Raw genomic sequence first — 14,663 nt, 5'->3', positions numbered from 1 at the left:
CATGTATCACTAGCCTGGAAAATGATCAAAATTCACAATTTGAAGTATAATTTCTACAGAATGCATATAGCTTTCGTACCACCATTAAGCTGACATCATCATAAGTCGGGGACCATCTGTATACCCAAGATAGCTCCTGCCCTCATGGAGTTCACAGCATACAAGGGGAATGTGTAAGTAACAATACTAGAGAGTGGCAGCTCTATCTTCGTGCATCTTTGTATTCGGGTCTCCACTGATATCTGAAAGTGGAGCATTCCTACCTTCCCTAAGTCAAAATGGCATAAAGCAAAGAGTATCCCTCACTTTCCAAAGTGAAAGACCTATATTCGTTACTACCTGTATTCATTAACCAAAAGAAATTCAGAGGGGATTTTCACTTTCACAAAAAAAAAGCCATTACTAAGCTAATATAGGTCTTCCATAAAAGCAAAGCGGCGTAACCTAACTTCTGGAAAGTGGGGGATACCTGCACACTGACAACACATAAAAGATGAGACCTACCGGCAGGAAATTAAAGACCCATGAAAATGATGCAAAACAATATTTAAAGTAAATAGTGAAAACACGAATGACTGAATTTTATAATACAGCTGTATCAGTGATCCAATCTGGGGACTGGGTCTGCCAGAACCAATGAATTTCTTTACATTTTATTTGAAGAAAAGTATAGCAAAAGGAGAGGGCCTTGAGGTACATTTAATTAACAGAATAGTATTTGCCAAAAACTGACTAGCAATATACAAAATACTCATAAAATTAACATAACTTGGTCATAAACTGGCTACAGACTATCTGCTGCTTTAGTGTCATTATGTAACTAAATTAATATTTCTGTGAAAACTTTGGGATTCAAGATATAGAAACTTCCAATATTTGCATATGTAATCTTAATTTAATTTTCAATACCCAAAAGCAAGAATAAAATAAAATTCAGGTTAATATGAAATGAATCACATGTCAACATCAATTAAAATGCAGGAAATTCTCTTTTGTAAAAATTGTGTTTTTATTAATATTAAGGACTTCCATGATTCTAAGATGCAACTGCATATTTTTGAAATAAGTTTATTTCACATGAATCATACATATTTTGGTTGTAAAATCCTAAATATCTTTAAGGTGAAAATTATTCTGATTATCAAGCTACAAACAGAAAAATTCTAAGGAAGAAAAGGTACTGTCACAATCAAGTACAGAAGAGTAATTTAAAAATTTCCTTTAAGAGTATGATCCAAATGCAGAGAGAAGAGAAGAACTTAGCCCACAAAATCCCCTCAAAGAATCCTGTTATGCTTTCAATACCATACAGTGTGCCACTTAAATGTTAAAAAAATTATCAGCGGAAATGTCATTTTGTACAACTAAACATACACTGACATATCACACAGTAATTCTTGGGGGAAAAAAACTATAAATTAAATGCTACAGACTTATGCTATCTAAGGTATCTATTTTTAAAACTCTTATTGTGATTTAAGTAAATATTAACACTCAATTTTATCTTTTCTAAAAATATGGTTATATTGAAATCTCTGATAAGAAAACTTTCATGTTATAAACAAGGAGCACATGATATTTACTTGCAATTACAAGGGAAAACACAAACATGTTGAGTATGTTTACAAAGGAAGCAATGGAGTAAGTAGTTATGCCTGTTTTATCACTGAAATAGGCGACAAAATTCCTTGTCTATAAACGTTCTTATCCTGCCAAATTAAATAATTCCTCCCTAAGCCGAAGTGCGGATGACCCGTTTCCTTCACTGGCAAAGAAGGCTACAGCGCACAGTCCTTGACGACACACGCTCCCTGCACCGCTGTTTGCAATGACTTTCTCATCTTCCTGATGTCGTCCACCCTATATTTGAATGTTTTAGGTCAACAATCGTTAACATTATACAAAACCCATCCATCTACAATGCGTATGATTCATTTTGTCAGTACACTGGTGATTCTTCAACAAACTCCCACAATCCACCAGAGCAACAGGAAAAGATCTGCACCTTTGGCATACAACACAAAATTATAGGCATGCTGTGTTGAAGAAGTCTGACAGTTCACTGCATGCTTAAATTTTACTCTGAAAAACTTTCAATTCTTTGGACAAGGTTTATGATAAACAGCACCTAAGAAGTGTGTGGATTCTCACACTATAAAGAATGTACATGAAAAATAGAAGGAAAAATATCCTGACAAAGGTGACTGAGGAGACGGGGTGCTGGTTAAGGCAGACACTGCTTTGTTTTCAAGTTTCGCAGTTCCTTTCCTTTCTTTTCTGTCACAAAGGCACTGTAGCAGGCATTTCACTATTTCCACCTACTTTCTTATTTTGTTTTGAATTGAGATTGAAAATTGAAAAAACTCTTTTTTTAGATAATATTAGAGGCTTCTATCCTCTAACAAGCAATTGAGTGCTCTTAATGGATTTTACTGATTTACTTATTAAGCAAATAAAATTGTTTTGATAATTATTTTTAAATGCCTGCGATTTCCAAATATTTCAGAATCAGCTTAAATTTTCACATGACATTTTCCTCATGAGTGTATTAGAAAGATAAAGCCCTAAACCTACAATTCAAGAAACACTAACTCCAAATGGCCAATTCATATACCACAATCAATATAATTAACGACTTAATAGTAAACAGCTCCTTTTGTCATTTATTCTTTTCCACAAAAGTTCCCAATGTAAAGATCTACTGCATTTTTTAAATACACACAAAGGAATTTTAAACCTAACTTCTTTGATTCCTAAAATCAATGTAGTTACAAGGTCTTGAGTGGACTTGGGGATATATATATATATGCACACGCACACACACACATATCCAAGTATTAACTTTTTTCTGATTACTCTAAGGAAGCTGAACAGTAAAGTTAATCTCTAAATTAACGTTTGCATACTGACACTTCATGTCAGATTCCCAGTGCACTTAAGTTAGTTCCTTTTATACCTCAAAAGAAATCATTTTCCTTCCTTCCTTAACCTGCTGTGTACCTACAGAACCTCATCTGTTAAGAACTGATCCAGCACACATCACTACTGCTGCAGTCCAAACTGGTCACACATTCAAATCACTTTCCAGCTTGTGGGAGCTCTGTTCCTCTCATCACGTTAAAATGTATTAAGTAAGCCTACAAATACTCTTTAAAATAACCTAGTGCAACATCATCTTAAGTAAAAACGGTATAGGTGAAACAAAAGCTAGAAAAAACTTTAATATTGTGTTCTTTTAAATTTACATAAACAGTACCTTCTAACATATGAACATATTTTGAGATTTCATCTTTCTCTGTAAAAAGAAAAAAAAGGCAAGTACTGACCTATTACAGCTGGTTAAAATTAAAACTCCCATGAACACAATATTTCTGTTACCTCCTGTTTTTAAAAGAATTTGGTTATATCAAGCTTACGCTGACTCTTATGGTGATTTATTTGAAGGGTACCCAGAAATAGACATAGGTGCTTTGTATTTCAAGAGTAATAAATATAAGAAGTAAAAAGAGATAGATATTCTCTATCTTTAGCTTGACACACTAGCAAAAAAAAAAAAAAAAAGCTTTAACTTTTCTGTGAATTTAAGAGGTCCATAAACTGTAGACATCAGTCCATGTCTCAGGGCAGCACTGCTACAGCTGCAGCTTTCCGTTGTCCCATACAGCAAATAAAAATAATTGTTTAGCCGAAAATCAGACTGGCTGGTTATGAAATCTCCTTGCAAGCGTATTCCTGCGATTCCACAACAAATACAACAGTCAACTGCCTGCTCTTGATTGAAGCCTTGCTTTCTCAAATCCAACCTTACAGTAAGTCAGAGGCTGGATATTGCGGAGGAAACTGTTTAAAAAGCTTTGCTGCAGCCAAAACGGCATTTCCCAAACATTAAAAATGAACTACTCTTAATTACCCACAATTTATGATTCCCCTCTCTTTATGGCTTCCCATTTCTTTCCCTGACATCTTGAACGCTTCTTAGGCTCTCTGGAGATAGCGCAAAACATTAAGTCATACACAGTTCTGCAGTAACTCTTTCTTATCACGAAAGACACCGAGCCCAGAGCTGCAGGTAACACCTCTCCTCTAGTCTTTATCCACCTGCCACGCTCTCTAAAGGCAACCAGAGACGCCAACCTGTATGATTTGGTGCCCTAACATTCAAACACCTCGTGTGCGCAAAGAACGACTAAGAGGTCAGATATTCGGGGCATCATTACAAAGAAAGGAAGGCCGCCTAAAAAGACATGGGTGCGGGGGGTGGGGTGGGGTGCAGCCACAACACTCTCCATCCTCGCTTCGGAATATATTTAAAAAGCAGATGCGGAACGGCATCATTTTCCTCTTGCAAAAACATCACAGCCCGGCTGCTCAAGTTAGAGCTAATGCGCTTCTCCCATTTCGGGAGCACGGGGGAATTGGGGCTCCAGAGAGAGCGGCAAGGCTTCCATTCTCGGAGAGCGACGCCGCGGACAATTAAGAGTGTGGCAGAAAAAGCACCTCCGAGAAAAGGACGCCTCCTCTCCCCCTAACTCAACTCTCGAGTCGACCCCAAACCTGCACGGCCAGGACCCACTTACTCCTCACGGTCAAGAGAACGATGAGCAGCGTGAACTTGGGCACTGCGCTCGGGAGGCAGGGAGGCCCCGAGGCGGCGCGGCTGCGGCCGCGCGCAGGCGGGTCACCCGCCGGGCAGCCCCGGCTGGCCGCCCCGGGGCTCCGGGGACGCGCTGCGGGTGCGCCCCGGGGCTGGGGGTGGGGGGCACGGGGGCGGGGGGCGCGCGCCGGGCCCCTTACCAGGTTGAGCACCGTCTCCACGATGTCCCTGTTGCTGACCTCTCCGACCTGTATGAGTCCGATCAGCACTGCGAATTTCATGCGGATGTTGCGGATCGGCACCGAAGGGTTAATCATCCCCGCGGGCAGCACCACGGCGCCGGGCCCCGCCGCGCCCCTCAGCTCCCCCATGCCGCCGCCCCCGGCCCCGACGGCGATGAGCCCCGCGGGCTGCGGCTCGAGCCCCGGGCCCGGCTTCTCGCTCGCCATTCGCCCCGCTCCCGGGCGGCCGGGCAGCGCAGAGGCGCCGCCTCCGCCGGCTCCGGCACACCTGCCGCGGCCCCCGCCGCCCGGCCGGCGCCTCGGGGCCCCAGCATCCACCAGCGCCGCGGCGCCGGGCCCGCTCCGCGCCCGCCCCGGCGGAGGCGCCGGGTTATTCTCAGGCTTATTCCCGGCGGGGGCGCGCCGCTACCCGCGGCCCGGCCGGCGGCGGTGTCCGCCCAGCCGCGGGGCCGCGCCGCCGCCGCCGCCGCCGCCGCCGCCTCCGCGCTCCCCGCCCGCCCGTCCGGCCCGGCCCGCCCCCCGCGGAGATGCTGCTGCCGCCGCTCCGGGGAGGCCCGGCGCGCCCGCCACCCGCCGCGGCGCTGCCCGGTGCCGGGGCTCGGGCGACGGCCGACGTCCCTGCCGCTGCGCCGCCGCTACTGCGGGCGCCGCTGTTGTTGTGAAGCCCCGACGCCGCCGCCGCTACTCCGCCATGTTGCCGCCCCCCGCCTGCGGTAGCGGCCACCGCGCGTGCGCAGACCTCCGGAGGCGGAGCCCTCGGCGCACCCCCGCCCCCCGCCCGGCCCGCCTGCTCCCCGCTCGCACCGCCCCGGCACCCCGCGGCCCTCCCCCAGCCGCCGTCACCGGACGGACAGGTGAGCAGGTGCGTGGGGCCCGCCGCCGGGCCCCGGGCGCGCTGGCGGAGGCGGGGCGGGGCGGGCGCTGCTTTCTCGTGGGCTTTCCCGGGAGGGCGGATTCTACCCGGCGGGAAGGGCACCCCGAGAGTGCGTGTCTGGCCTTCGCTGCCACCTCCTGCGGGGAGGTGGTTCACCGTCCTCGTCGTCTTGCTTGCATCCAGCAGCAGCTCCTGCCGGTGCCACGGGCCGTGCAAGGTGCGGGAGTGGCGGCCGCCCTCTTCCTGCCCCTCTCCTCCCTTCCTGGGAGCCCTGCCCGCCGGGCCAGCACCCCGCGCACCCGCCGCCACGCCCGGATTTCCCCAAGACAAAGTGGCTGGCAAAGCAGAAACGCACGCACCGTGGGGAACGGTCCCGCATTGTCTAGGGAGGGACACAGGTGGAGCGCAAAGGGCCTTTCCCTACAGCCCCCAAAGGGTCTGACACCTTCGCACACAGGCAGGACTCAACATAGAGATCCGCTCTGGTTGGAGCTCTGCCAATAGACGGCTCTTGAACTCACCTCCCGCTCTGAAAAGGCTGCCCTGTGTGACGCAGTGGGGTAGTTTGGTGACAGCTACAGTTCCACATTTTTAAAATCCTCAGGCATGATGCTAATGAATGATACCTCTGTTTTTCGTAGGCCTGTACAGTTCAGAGGATTTTGAACTTATCTACCAATATAGATAATTCTCACTGCCAGCCTTCATCTGTGATAAAAGTCAATTTCTCTGTCGGCACAATGCAGAAACAAAAAAATTACTTTTAGTTTAAAAACATTAAAATGCACATGATAATCTTGCTGCTAGTATTGAATTCAAACTAAAGAGGCATGACCTCTATTTTCTTTCTCGAAATGAAAGATGTAATTTTCTTAATTTTTCATGAGGTATGCTCTTTTCAATAAAGATATATTACAAGTCATGAAAACGATTAGGTATCCTGAGGTATATTCAGATCATTTTAATAGCACAAATAAAAAGCATCAATATACAAAACTGTCATAATCCAGTTTGTTATTACTCATATTTAGTTGAACTTACTAGTCAAGTTTACTCCCAGGATACTGGGGTCATGGTAAAATTCTAAAGTACAATAGATCATGTATAACGAAGTTCCTCAGAAACAGTGTTTAGGATTAGTTAGTTTCTTGTTATGTGTGTGTTTAAACTTTTACTGAAGTGAATCATTAAAACTGCAAAAATTTCTGAAAGAAACAGTAATTGGTATGTCTATTTAAATTAAATAGAAATTGAATTCTAAAATGCTAGAATAATTGAAACTGTGTGGAAAATGTATAAAACCAATAACCAATAACCTTTAATAGTGTAACTTAGATATGCTATATTGAAAAACTCTGTGACAAATATATCCACCTATATAGCATTTTCTCTGTCCCAAATGAGTGCCATCTACTTTTGTGAGCACTATTTTCATTTGCACATTTAAACCAATATATCTAAAGTATGTAAATCCAAGCTGAAAGATTATCACAGAAGCTTTTTTTTCAACCCACTGTGCGTATATGTGTAAGGCAGCAGGTCCTACCTCTTACTGTTGACAACCTGCACTTTCTATTTCCTTTCTGAATGAATAGCTTGACATCATTTTAATGTTTTCACTTTAATTTTCCCAGGTCTGTGTTTTCAAGTAACGTGTGTGTGTTTTGGTTTTCTTGTTCATTTTCCTTTAGTGGACACACGGAGTGGGTAAAGAGGATATCACTATTTCAAAGTAGGAAAACCCCATTTCTGTTGTGTACTTAACTCGGTATCAGAGATATTTGAAAGAGGTTACCAATTAAAAGCCTTGTCCCGTATGCTGTCAGCTCCTCACAGAAGCGTGGTACTGTGGGAAGAGCAAAGGCTTCTGAAGCACACTCCCGGTTACTACCTGTGCCATCCACTCTCTTCATTCACTAACAAGGATGAAAATCTGTCCATAGGAAAGTGAGAATTCAGTGAAATAATTCCAGCTCAGCAGCCAGCATATAGTAAACGTGTCCTTGTACACTTAGTATACTTAGTATAACTGAAATAAAGTATACTGAAATAACCTGTAAACACAAGTAAGACCAGTTATAAACACATACAAGTCTTTCCAGTTGCCCTGCTATATGTTTTCAATACTATCCCCAAGTGCATAAAGTTTAGAAAAGAAATGTTTTCATTTACCCTACAAAGCCTATTTCTCTGCTAATGTACAAACAGCATTTGCATTAAGAATCTTTCAAAGTAAAAGAGAGTTTTATAATAGTAGAAGCTCCCTAAAGGTTGATTTTTAAATCTTCAGATTAAAGAAATATTCTAGAGCATATTAATTTTATCTGGTTTTGCTTTAATAGATGTATATCCATACTTCCAAGGGACAATTCTTCAAATATAAAGATTTTCAAGAGCCCTATTGCATAGTAATTAAAAACACATGCTCTAGACTCAGGTAGAACCTGGGTTTGGATTCCAGGCCCCACACTCACTTTTCTGTGTGATCTTGGGCAAAGGACTTCTCTTCAAAGCCTTAGTTTTTCAAAACCAACCCAAGGTGGAGACTTACAGAATTAAAGGATAAAAGAACACAATACATTTAAGGTACGTAATTTAAGGTAGGAGCAAGTGTCAGTAAGTAATGTTTCCCTTCGTTAGCTGTGGGAAAACACAATGTTGTAGTTATTTTTTTGTTTGTTTCAGCACCTAACATGCCTGGCTAGTAATTTACATTTCATAAACCTGTTTGAAAATGAGTGAGTGAAAAGAGCAGTTCTTCCAGGCTAAATATTCGCGTTCCCTTCACCTGTTCTTTAAAGAACAGATTTCCTGCTTTCCTCGAAACGTTGTCCGAACAGAGTACTCCAAAATCTAGGTAGGTCAGGAACAGTATAAAACAGGGAAGCTCTTACTGAGCCTCAACATTTAGAAACCGAGTCCCTGTTCATGTCGCCCCAAATCAAATCAGCTCGGTTTGGTTTGATTTGGTTTGGTTCTGGGTTTTTCAGCAAAATAACAGTCATGATTCATATTCAGCATGTATAGGTTCTCAAATAATTTCAGTTCCATTCCCCTTTCATGTTAAAATGAATATCAACTGAAAGACCAGAGTTTTTATTTGCAGTTATTTAGTTTTTGAACATGCTGCTAAGCAGCAGCCTATATCTAATATTTAGCTTTGCATGTAGATTTTGAGATACAAAGGGCAGAACTATACATACTATTTAAATTTAATTTAACTGTATTGTTATTTTATTCAAATTTTCCACTTAATCTGGGTAGATTTTCTTAATCCTGATTATATCATGCAAAATATGTATCTTATTCTTCTTACCTGCAACTTTGAGAACAATCCTTCTATATCTCTTTCTAAATGTCTGATTGAACAGGATAAAAACAGCTTTATAGTCACTAGCAACATTATGACTGAAATCAACTCACCTTTTTCAAATGGTGGGCCTCAACCCATTAGTGAGTCATGAAACAGATTTAGGAGGTTGCAACCACCAGTTTTTTAAATTAATGGAACAGAAAAACATTGAATGGAAAATACCATAGTACATCCATTGTTTTAATTATCACACCCATACACATCAACAAATACATGTACATGCATGCTTGCTACAAGTCATAGTCAGATTCTGAAAACCACTGATTTAAGTTGTTTATAAGTACCTTTTTGATAATAATCCTTCAACTATTAAATAGCTACCATCCTGTGCTAACAACAAGCCCTTCTTTCTCTAACATATTCACAGGGATATCCTCAGCGACCTTGACAACTAACTAGTTTAAGTTGGGATATGCTCTGTATCTGAGCAAAATTAAGGTAGATGATAGATAGATAGATAGATAGATAGATAGATAGATAGATAGATAGATAGATAGATAGATATAGATAGATAGATGATAGATAGATACATGTTAATTGTTATCAATTTTCCCCAAAGTTTTATCACAAATAAGAAAATGTGTTTGATCTGAGGACACAACTTAATGCTTTCTTTTCTAATAAATGAACCATCGTAAAACCTCACCTACAGGTAATATTAAGCTACCTGCTGTGGGTTTTCAAGAATGTATCTCCTCCTTCTCCCTTTAGCACTTTAATCATGGTACTTTTACTTCTCTGTGACTCCTCAAAGGCCACTGAGAGTTGTTCAGTGATCTGGTTTTCAGATTCTTTCAGAATCGATAGATACAATTTGTCCTGCCTTGGGGACCTAAAATCATTTAGACAAGCTAGGTGCCTATTAACAATTTCTTCACCAAATTTAAACGTCAGTTGCCTACAGTTTCTATTAGTTCTACCTTTTTTCACTCCCCTACTTTTTCTCCTGAACAGAAAATACAGACACAAAAGAGAAATTCAATTTATAATAACGAATTTAACCCAATTTCAAAATGTTGATGCTTACCACCCAACAAATACCGAAGGTCCTGCTGTGCAAGAACAGTTGAAATGGATTATTTCAAATGTTCCTTTTAGAGAAATGTCGTGTTTGCACATAGAAAGTTAATTGGCAAGTACACATTAAAAATACCGAATGGTACAGAAATAAACACTGTTGAATTTCAAAAGAATTAGAAGCCATACACTCTTCTGCACACATATACCCCCAATATCCACATAAGCACACGTACAGATGCACCACACACGTACTCCCCATCAGATTAGTCTTACCCGTGCCCACTCCTTGTGATGTAACTAACATGTCCCTCATTCTTTTCAGCCTCACTGTCCTCATCCAGGGAGATCCTGTTCCTTTCATACTTTGTCTCCACACTTACTCTGATCCATCCTGCACACGGATAATTTCCTAAAGCTCCACCCTGATGGATGGATCCATGCAGTTCAGAATTTTTAACTTATTGGTCACAATAATAGTTTCTACACGCATGCATGTCATTTGCTCAAAAAATTACCAGTAATTCTCTTTGCCTAACAGATTCAGCCCAGAGTCTTATCCTGGTTTCAAAGGTCCCCCCACCATACTTTATAGTTTACTTTCTAGTTTTACCTCGCTCTGTTCCTGAGAGGAACCCTGTAACAATAGCTACAAACCTTTCTGAGTGCTTTCAATTCTTTTTTACCTTTTAAAAAAATTAGACTCCTAGCTACCTTCCTGAGAAATTTATTATTTCAATATAAATTGATTCACAAAAATACAGTAATGAAAACCTATTCTCAATTCAATAATGCTATTTAAATAATTTTTACTTCTTTAAAATCACAACATCTACGTGTGTTTGAAATGCACACACATTCTAATGGATTGAATTGTGTCTCCCAGAAAGTATGTTCGGGTCCTATCCCTGGCATGTAACCTTGTTCGAAAATAAGGCCTTTGTGGATGGATGTAATCAAGTTCAGAAGAGGTTATACTGGAATTAGGTGGGTCCTTAGTCCAATATGACTGTTGTTCTCTAAGAAGATACACAGATAAAGTGACACACAGAGGGACAATAATGTGAGGACAGAGGCAGAGACTGAAGTTGCGCAGCTGTGAGCCTAGGAAAGCTGAGGCTTCCATCCACCACCAGACGCTAGAAAGGGGCAAGGGAAGGAATCTTCTCTAACGCCTTCAGAGAAAGCATGACCCTATTGATACCTTGATTTTGGATTTCTAGATTCCAGAACTGAGAGAATAAACTCCCATTGTTTTAAGCCACCTATTTTATGGTACTTTGTTATAGCGGCTCCAGGAAACTAATATACATACATGCAGCACAAATGTGATTGATATTTATTCTGTCCACAAACAAAGCCTGATACATATATAAGTATTCATGGATCACTTTCAATAATTCTGACATCCTCAGATTGGGAAACAGTGCTTCAGCCAACCTGAGTTAATCTCTTCCTAATTAATGCACTACTAATTACTACTTCCTAATTAAAGCCCTAAGCTTTCCTACTTTGGTACCTTCCCCTATCCACCCACATCACTGTCCTCATCTTCCCTACCGAAATCACTGCCGGTTTAAATGTCACTTTCAAGAATACATTCAGGATCCTACCTACCTAAAAATGATCTGAAACTTTGTACACATTTCCAGCATTAAAAGAAAAATTATTCTGGCTATTTTTTTTCCTTTTTCAGGTGGAACAAATTTCTACTTAAATCAATTATTTAATAAAAGAAATAAAATATTAAAATAAAATTAACAAAATAAATAAACTGGCTCCACTAAACATTTTTAAAAAGAATGCACATAATGTGTTTTCATGCTGACAAACACTGGCTAGTAAGTTTCTTTTGTTTTGCACAGTGGTAATCATTGCACTGTAGATGCCTTGTGTTTGGTACACGTGTTAAAGAAAGGAAAGTGTGTTAATGAAGTTCATGGTAGATTACTGTTAACCATGACAGCTGTCATATACTGTTCATCTCCCACCTGGCATGACTTTACATGTATTATTTCTAACTCCTACTACAATCCTTTCAGATACTACTGTCCCCATTTATCAATGAGGAACTAATATGAAGAAGGTTGTGGGTGTACAACATCATACTTTAGGAAGTGGCAGAATTAGGATTTTGTCCCAGTTATGGCTGACCAAGGCCTCAGGTTTATTCACTGTCCCACCTACATTGGGACCTGGACTGAAGCCATTAGTTCATCCCTACCAAATTTACCAGACTAAAGATAATTAGACTGCTAAAGGTCATTTAAAAAGAACAAAATCATTCACGTTTTGGTGAAAGCTGGACACCAAGAGATGACCTCTGAAGTCAATCTGTTTTTATATCTCTGTTCCTATAAAGGTTAAGAAAATTCCATCAGCCTTTTTATTTCCTGGGAATCATTTTAATTCTAGACAAAAATTACCTGGGGTAAATAAATTGTTTCTTTAATGATCTTCATTAAGATTAACCAAAATTTAATTTCATAGTTCCATTACCATATCACTCCTGAATGCGCTTTTCTTTGCGAAGATTTTTTTATGTGTCCTAACTATTAATCTCCTAGACTCTGTTGAAAGTACTGTCGTCATATGACTATGTAGTTATAACAGCAAATACTCTGAAAAAGGAGGAAAAGAATGTCTTCAGAAAATGTAGAAGAGTCCTTTGGAATAGTTGTCTCATGAAGTTCTCCTCAAAGTAAGAAAGCCTTTTTACCAAACTGTATGTAGCCCAACTAAGTAACAGTCCATAGAATCATACTGAGCCTAATTCTGGTGCCTAGAGCTTTGAATTAGAAACTTTCTCTACTGGTGCCAGCAGCCCTGGATTAACCAGTGGAAAAATGGCTTGAAAGAACTATTTCATTTACCAGTTAGCAGCTCCTATATGGGGAGAGTCTGAAGCTTTGACTTCCCAGGGCTGTAGTTTATCTCTTTTCACTTATCAAGCAGAACAATCACAATCTGAAAAGAGAGGGAAAGGAAAAGAACAGAATATCTAGACTGTCCCTTCTACCTGAGAGTTTAATCTTATACATTTTGAGACACATATTATAGATAGCCTCTTTTTCTTAATGTGAGAAATGAACTTTACATAACACAGGTAATCGTAAGATTAAAGGATACCTTAAAGGACAGAGATGCTTAATCACATTTTGTGTTTGGGTATCTGTTAAATATACATGAATGTGTATATAAAACTTTGTCTCTCTTAGGCTAATCTAAGTTTGTGAGAGGTAGATGGAATATCTTACGTTGGCCACAGCTTTATTACTAGTTTCTAGGTTTATGTTAAAACAAGGTCAGCCTGATTTTTTCGCAGTGGCTGGAAGACATGACATAGCATATTTCAGGGCTCTTTGCATTCAGCAAAGCATATAAAGATGGTGGCCGCATGATTTTCCCTCATAATTCATACCATAGTGTTTTTTTTTCATAAGCAGAATACAAAACTCATATGGTTGCATTATAAAATAAAACATTTCTCTCAAACATTGCATTCCCATCCTAATCCCAAATAGTCCTTTTAAGTATGGCATAGTGGCTATAAGAATGGTGGTAAAATAAAGATAGACTGGGCTCAAATGCAGACAAATTGCCCTTGAACCTATTTCTGCACCTGTAAAATATAACTGCTTCATATGTATTACTTGGAAGACTTAAAGCAATAAAACATACCAAGCAATTAGAATAATGCCTGTAATAAGTACTCAATAGGTGATAGAAGTTGTATTTTACATTAATACAAAAAAAAGACTTAGTACAATTTTGAGCTTTCAAATTACATAATTAAATACATTAATATCCATTTATTTTCTGTCCATTCATTGACCTGAGTTACCCTTCTTCAAAGAGTAAATAGGACTAGGACAGCATTGTCTTCTTTAGTTTTTTTTAAATAGCCGTACTATGTGTGTATATAGCTAAATCCTGTATTTGTTTACAAGAATCTTAATTTCCTTTTGTGTCTCAAATTTAAATATCTTATCTCTGTTCATAGTACATAAGACCAAATTAGCCATATATCTTTTCTCTGTTTTTCACTAGTCACAGGGAGAGAGAGCATATTATGAAGGAGGATTTTTCTCTGAGATTTTATAAAAATAAAAAAGCCTACCGAATAAGCAAATAATCACAAAATAATCCTTTATAATTTACTAACTCACAGAAGTAAACAGTCTACCAAAATGTATCTGAGGATTTAAACCAGACTTCAGTCCTGTTGTTCCCACATCTGACTGTTTCTCTCCTTTTCATTTTCATTAAACTTTTGTTACTGTTTTCCTTGTAAATAAAGTTCATCACATCAAGTTCATGGCAAGACGAAGATTTTTTTCCTGATTTTCTTTTTTAAGGTGACCGTACAACTTCTCAGGATTAACTTCCAAATTATTTCTTAGGTTTGTGTGCTTAATTTTGACATTGACTGGCAGAGACCCATACTAGTGGAATTATTCATATGCCATAAACTTTCTAGCTATTGCTAAGGTTATCCATAAAGTTCCCAGTTATTAAAATACAAGTTGACAAAGAATATTTTTGTAATTTTACTTTCTTTTC

The 14,663-nt window shown here is 40.2% G+C and overlaps 1 protein-coding gene across 3 annotated transcripts in view; it reads right to left on the bottom strand.

Moving 5' to 3' along the window:
• The window catches only part of NBEA (neurobeachin), a 547,470-nt gene extending 542,305 nt beyond the window's left edge, over positions 1-5,165 (bottom strand). For 2 of the 3 annotated variants that reach the window (XM_073229196.1, XM_073229216.1), the window contains exon 1: positions 4,795-5,165. In XM_073229196.1, coding sequence (XP_073085297.1) covers positions 4,795-5,043 — 249 coding nt within the window. In that variant the 5' untranslated portion in view covers positions 5,044-5,165. The remainder of the gene's footprint in view (positions 1-4,794) is intronic. The other variant, XM_073229206.1, reaches the window with a different exon arrangement.
• Between the last annotated feature and the right edge of the window lie 9,498 nt (positions 5,166-14,663).

Source organism: Manis javanica, chromosome 1 (genome assembly GCF_040802235.1).
Source record: "Manis javanica isolate MJ-LG chromosome 1, MJ_LKY, whole genome shotgun sequence".
Lineage (NCBI taxonomy): Eukaryota > Metazoa > Chordata > Mammalia > Pholidota > Manidae > Manis > Manis javanica.
The sequence above is the reverse complement of the archived record's forward strand: the minus strand, read 5'-3'. Positions and strand labels throughout refer to the sequence as shown.